Source organism: Cebus imitator, unplaced genomic scaffold (genome assembly GCF_001604975.1).
Source record: "Cebus imitator isolate Cc_AM_T3 unplaced genomic scaffold, Cebus_imitator-1.0 Scaffold45, whole genome shotgun sequence".
Lineage (NCBI taxonomy): Eukaryota > Metazoa > Chordata > Mammalia > Primates > Cebidae > Cebus > Cebus imitator.
Window position 1 is genome coordinate 7,670,138 of NW_016107360.1, and position 3,067 is coordinate 7,673,204.

The 3,067-nt window shown below is 42.2% G+C and overlaps 1 protein-coding gene across 1 annotated transcript in view; it reads right to left on the reverse strand.

The window, feature by feature from the left end:
- IGF2BP3 (insulin like growth factor 2 mRNA binding protein 3) overlaps nucleotides 1-3,067 on the reverse strand; it is a 159,762-nt gene that overhangs the window by 5,700 nt on the left and 150,995 nt on the right. The window contains exons 11-12 of the mRNA XM_017526986.2: nucleotides 2,486-2,602; nucleotides 990-1,064 (exon numbers count right to left, since the gene is read on the reverse strand). Coding sequence (XP_017382475.1) covers nucleotides 990-1,064; nucleotides 2,486-2,602 — 192 coding nt within the window. The remainder of the gene's footprint in view (nucleotides 1-989; nucleotides 1,065-2,485; nucleotides 2,603-3,067) is intronic.

A 3,067-nucleotide genomic window follows, 5' to 3' on the forward strand; every position in this document is an offset into this window, starting at 1 on the left:
AAAAAAAAAAAAAAAAAAAAAAAAAAAAAAACCCAAAAAGCTAAGGCTTAAGGTTAAATAGAACATTTAGTGGCTGTGTAAGAAGGCAGCTAAGACAAGACACCCACACTACATTTTATGGGAGACATCATTCACTAAAAGGAATGTTTTATGAATTTGGCATTGTCTTAGTCATTCATCCAGAGTCTGCTGAATACCCTCAGCACACTAGTTTTGTGCTGCCTATGTGTTACTATTCTAAACTTTCTATTGTATTCTAAACATTTCATTCTAAACATTTCATATATTGTATAAACCTTTAACTACCTTAGGATGTAGGTGCTCTTATCCCTGTTTTACAGATGAGAAACCAGCCAGAAAAACTTGCCCAACGTCATACAGCACGAATGACAGAGCTAGGATTTGAACTAGCAGCCTGACTGACAAGTCTCTGCTGTATCACCTCTCAGTAGACATTGAAAGGTACAGCAGCTCCAAAGACCTCAAATCCCAATAAACATGTGCAGTGGTTCATACCAGGACAAATGCTGCAAGAGCTCTTGCCATTCCTACCTCTAAGATCCCAAGGATTACAGCAATTTGTAGAGTGTCTATGGGCAAGGTCTAACAGAGATAATCCAAGGGTAAGAGGAAAAAGGGGGCATTTTAATTCAAGGCTAGGGAATCTCAGGAACAGGTGGGAAAACATCTGGGAACAAGTTTCCAAAGCATATTAACCTGACAGGTTTGTAAATTTTAAGGTCTAACCTTAGCATAGGACTACAGGACATTAAGCAAATTCACCTTTGAGAGGTAAACCCAGCAACCAATACAGAGCTCTCAAAGACTTCTGGTTAATTCTGAAATGTAATTTTGAGTATGATTCTACTCTCCTCTAAGAATTTCCATGGACTCTTTCTGAGATTTAGACATATTTAAGGAAGAAACCAGGTTATGAGCACCCGTGCATTTGTTACCTGTGCACACAGCACATGCTTTAGAGTACATACCTTGAACTGAGCCTCTGGTGGTCCAGTGATAATCACCATCCTCACTTTAGCATCTGGTGCTTCCGCTGGAGCAATCTGCAACAGACCCAACAAGTTACAATACTTTCAGATATCATTTACAGGCATCTTGGGCCAACCAGCCTAACATTTGCACGCTGACTGGCTGAAATGCAGAATTAAAGCCTTCTGGAAGGAAATTAGGGAGAGGCAGCAGTGCCTGTGGGTTCACCATTTAGGCCTCCCTCCTGCTATATACTATATACTATATACTATGTACTGATTCTGTGTCTGGCCCTAATGGAGACCTCCACATGCAGTCGCTCAGCTAATCCTCACCACATCCTGATGAAGTATTACCTCCACTTCACAAATGGGGAAATGAAAGGCTGGAGAAGTTGAGTTACCTGGCCCATGATCACATAGCTAAAAGGAGAGCTGGGTCTGCCTCTATTGCCTGTGTTCACTACACCAGTGGTACTCAAAGCATAGTCCTTGGTCCATTTGCATCAGAACTCCCTGGGCTTCCTGTGTATGCAACACACTCTAGGAGTCTCTGCACCATAAGTTTCAAAGATACTGCCCACCACATTCCTTTGTTTGTTTGAGGCAGAGTCTTAGTTTGAGCCCAGGCTGGAGTGCAGTGGTGTGATCATAGCTCACTGTAGCCTCAAACTCCGGGGCTCAACTGTTCCTCCCACTTCAGCCTCCAAAGTAGCTGGGGCTATAGGTGCATGCCACCATGCCTGGCTAATTAAAAAAAATTTTTTTTTGTAGAGATGGGGTCTCACCATGTTGCACAGTCTGGTCTTGAACTCCTGGGGTCAAGAAATTTGCCTGCTTTGGCCTCCCAAAGTGCTGAGATTACAGGTGTGAACCACCGCACCTGGCCAACCTTTATTTTCCTTAAATAAGGCATCAAAATACAGAATCTTCAGAACACACAGTTATCTATTATGGCAGACACCATTAGTTGTCCTCTGGTATGTTACCTTCTGTTGTTATCAAATGTTTAGCTGACTACGCATAACCTGTATTTCCCTGCTGCCCCATCAACTTTGTCTGGCCAAGTTCTGGGCAATGGAATATAGGCAGAAATATCCCATGGCAGCTAATAAGAAACTTCTGTTGGAGAAAAGTTCTTTATTGTGTTCTCTCCTACTGGCTGGACAGCAGACATGATTCTTGGAGCCCTGAATGGTATCATCTGGAACCATGAGGGACCAAGACCGTACCTGGAGAAGGTGACTTGGAAGGAACCTAGATCCAAGGACTTGGTGGGGCAGAGCCACCACTGAGCTCCGATGCTCACCTCCAGATGTGTTTTCTGCACAGAGAAGTTAACCTCCTTGGTGTAAGCCACTGTTGTTTGGGGTTTTCTTCATATCCTTTGTAACCCTAATAGGTTCTTCCACATTCAGTTCAAATTACAAAGTGGCAAGAAGATTCATGTTTCTGTAACTTAAACAACCGGAGAGCCACATATGGTGGAACAGTACCTTAATTGAAGCTCCAGCAAAGCGAGAAAGCTGCTTGATGTGCTGGCCCTGCTTGCCGATGATAGCACCGACTGATAGGGCTGGGATAAACAGATGAACAGTCTCCGTTTCTGATTGCTGCTAGAAAAGAAAGCCAGGACATGCATGTTTATTTGCTACAAATCAAGCTTTTTTTTTATTGGCTTTAGTATGGGCACCTTCTCATACAGTAGGAATACTAGGACAGTTTAAGGAAAAGCTCCTCCAAGAAGTTGACAAGAGCTTACCTGATAGATCAAGATCTCATACAGTCATCCTGAAAACTGGTATTTAAAATTTCTCTTTTCACTTAAACTTTCAAATGTCACTGAGTTACAGATTTATAAGATATGTAGATGTTGTAAAGTTTAATCATATTAGAATAGAGGGACATGGCTGCATTAACAAGTAAGAAAAATCCCCCTACCACTCTCAAGGTAGATTCTTAACAAGTAAATGAAATTCTGGGCCACGTATCAACAAACATGACGGCACTCAAGGACACCAGTTCCACACCTTATCTATGTAGGTTTCACTTCTTAAACACATACATACTGAAGTGTT